Source organism: Sciurus carolinensis, unplaced genomic scaffold (assembly GCF_902686445.1).
Source record: "Sciurus carolinensis unplaced genomic scaffold, mSciCar1.2, whole genome shotgun sequence".
In the NCBI taxonomy this organism is placed as follows: Eukaryota; Metazoa; Chordata; class Mammalia; order Rodentia; family Sciuridae; genus Sciurus; species Sciurus carolinensis.
The window spans coordinates 141,143-144,021 of record NW_025920367.1 but is presented as its reverse complement, the minus strand read 5'-3'; the positions used below and the strand labels follow the sequence as shown (position 1 = coordinate 144,021).

Genomic DNA, 2,879 nt, shown 5'->3' with positions numbered 1-2,879 from the left:
CACCCAAACAATAAAATTGTAGATGACACAAATAAAGACATCCCATGTCCATGGATTGGAAGAACTAATACTCAGAATGTTCGTAGTACCCACAGAAATCTACAGATTCAATAAAAATTCCAATAACATTTTTCACATGAAATCCAAATGAACCACAAAAGACTTCAAATAGCCAAAGCAGTATTGATAAAAAAGATCAAAGCTAAATGCACCATATTTCCTAACATCAAAATATACTACATATCTATAGCAACTAACATATTACTACATAAAAAACAACTCATAGGCAATGGAATGGAATAGAAAGCCCAGAAATGCGGCTGTGTGTTTGTGATCAATTGATTTTTGACAAAGTTCCCAAAAATAAGCAATGTAGAAATGACAATCTCTTTTGTAAATGGTGTTAGGACAACTAGATAGCCATAAGCAGAAAATCAGACTCTCATATTGTACACAACAAATAAACTCAAAATTCATTAAATATTTAAATATGAGCCACAAATCTTTTAAAACTACTAGAAGAAAACATTGGGAAAAATCTCCATGACATTGGTCTGGGCAATGATTTTTTTGATATGAATTCAAAAACACAGGAAGCAAAACAAAAATAAGACAGTAAGTGTCATCTATATTTTTCCTACTGGAGAAACGTTACTATTAATATTTCAGCTTACATTCATACATTGTATTAAAATTAGATCAAATTTTAAATCTTACTTTATTCCCTTTTTTTTCTCTTATTAATCTATCCTGGGAAACTCTCTCTCTTATTAAATATTATTCTATAATAGCTAACCTGAACATTGGGTTGATCTGGCCTGCTGCTATTTTTGTGAAGAGTTTTATTGGACTTCAGCTATTAATTTTTGAGTTGTGTATGGCTATTTCCTAATTACAACAACAAAAGTGAGTGACTACTAACAATCTAATACTTTGCAGAACATTTGCCAACACCTGATCTATTTGAGTAAACACAAAATAGGAAACACTCTTCAATGTATAGAACAAAGTGTGGAAGAAAGACTTCTGTGTTAGAATATGTAAGACATCACAAATCCTAAAGATGATTGCTACTGTTTGCTCATGACTAAGATAATAGAGCAGAACAGGTGAAGAGGAGATGTAGGACACACAGATAGGAAAGCCTGGTGTGAACAACTACACCAACAGTAGGGCAGGACACCTGAAAAGCAGTAGTTCAGATGTCCCGCAAAACAAACTTATTTACACCATTAAGATAGGAGAAAGCTATTATTGGCACTGTTCTTTAGGAATTAAATATAATATTTGATATAGTATAACCTTTGATTTCTATGTGGTACATAAAAGTTCATCTTTCTCTTCAAGAAAAATGGCACCCTTTCTTCCATGGGAACAGAACAGACGCACCAGACAGTTGATGAATGCTTGTGAACACTCAATAATGCCTAGCAGAAAGTCTCATCCTCAAGAGGATTGGCAATTATAAACTTTCAACGGTCACTTTGATTTTGTTTCAACCAAGTCACTCAGGTGATTTTTCGAACACCCAGGAGCAGACTGAACACCCTCCTCATTGCTACCTTCATCTCCCTGTTCCTGAATGTGTAGATGACGGGATTTAGAAATGGAGTCAAAACTGCATCAAATACAGCTAGAAATTTGTCCAGATGTGTTGAAGGAGAAGGCCACACATAGAAAAAAATCAATGGACCGAAGAATAAAACCACCACAGTAACATGAGCTGAGAGAGTGGAAAGAGCCTTGGCAGAGCCTCCTGAGGAGTGCTTCTGGAGGGTAGCCAGGAGGAAGACATAAGAGAGGATGAGCAGGAAGAACGCAGCCAGGGAGATGAGCCCACTGTCAGCAGCGACCATGGACTCCAGTTTGTAAGTATCTGTGCAGGCCAGTCTGATGAGCCAAGGTAGGTCACAGTAAAAGCTGTCGAATACGTTGGGCCTGCAGAAGGGCAAGTTAACAACAAAAGCCAACTGGGCTGATGAGTGAAGGAGACCAAGGGTCCAGGCGCCCACTAAAATCAAAATGCACCTCCTTGGGCTCATGATGGTCAGGTAGTGCAGAGGCTTGCATATGGCCACATACCTGTCAAAGGCCATGGCTATGAGCAGCACCATCTCAGTGCCCTCAACAGCATGGCTAAAGAAGATCTGAGCTACACAGCCCCCAAAGTAGATGACTTTCTGCTTCCTGAAGAGGTCATAGATCATCTTGGGTGCTGCAATGGAGCCAAATATCAGATCAATGACAGAGAGGTTGGCCAGCAAAAAATACATGGGGGAGTGCAAGTGATGGTCAGAGGTCACAGTGACAACTATGAGGAGGTTTCCTGCCAAACTGGACACATAAAAGAGGCAAGAAAAGCAAAAAAGAAAAATCTGAGTCTCCCAGGAATTGGAGAGTCCCAGGAACACAAATTCAGACACTACAGAGTGGTTTGGTCCATTCACTGGCTCATTGCGTAGTTTCACTTTCATGTTTCCTAAAGGAAAGAATGAGAAAATTAAAATTATTAGTATTACATTATTTTCCTCTGTGGAAAAGTATATAAATTATGGGTGCCAATATTACCTGAGCATTTCACAAAAATGTAAGATTCTGCTGAGCACTAAATGCTATTGTTAGGTATGTCAGTCAATGAGCTTCCTTGGGGCTCGCTAACACCTGGAATGCGAGCGGTCCAGTGGACTGGCACAGGAGTGGCACCTGATAAAACCTCAAAATGCACTGACATTAACTCGCTATGACAGTGTGATCAATGCTAACCATCCTCCCCTGGAGGAGGAGTAGCCAATCGCGTATTCCAGAAACACAAAGAGGACTAACACATGGTGGAGAGGTGTAGGATTCTATGACTGAGTTTTTTTGCTCAAACCAGAAAT

The 2,879-nt window shown here is 39.1% G+C and overlaps 1 protein-coding gene across 1 annotated transcript; it reads right to left on the bottom strand.

Annotated features, from left to right (window-relative positions):
- Positions 1-1,508: 1,508 nt before the first annotated feature.
- Positions 1,509-2,474, bottom strand: LOC124975650 (olfactory receptor 4F15-like). The gene has a single exon (XM_047538251.1). It carries the CDS (start codon positions 2,472-2,474, stop codon positions 1,509-1,511), a length of 966 nt encoding a protein of 321 aa, XP_047394207.1.
- Positions 2,475-2,879: the final 405 nt, after the last annotated feature.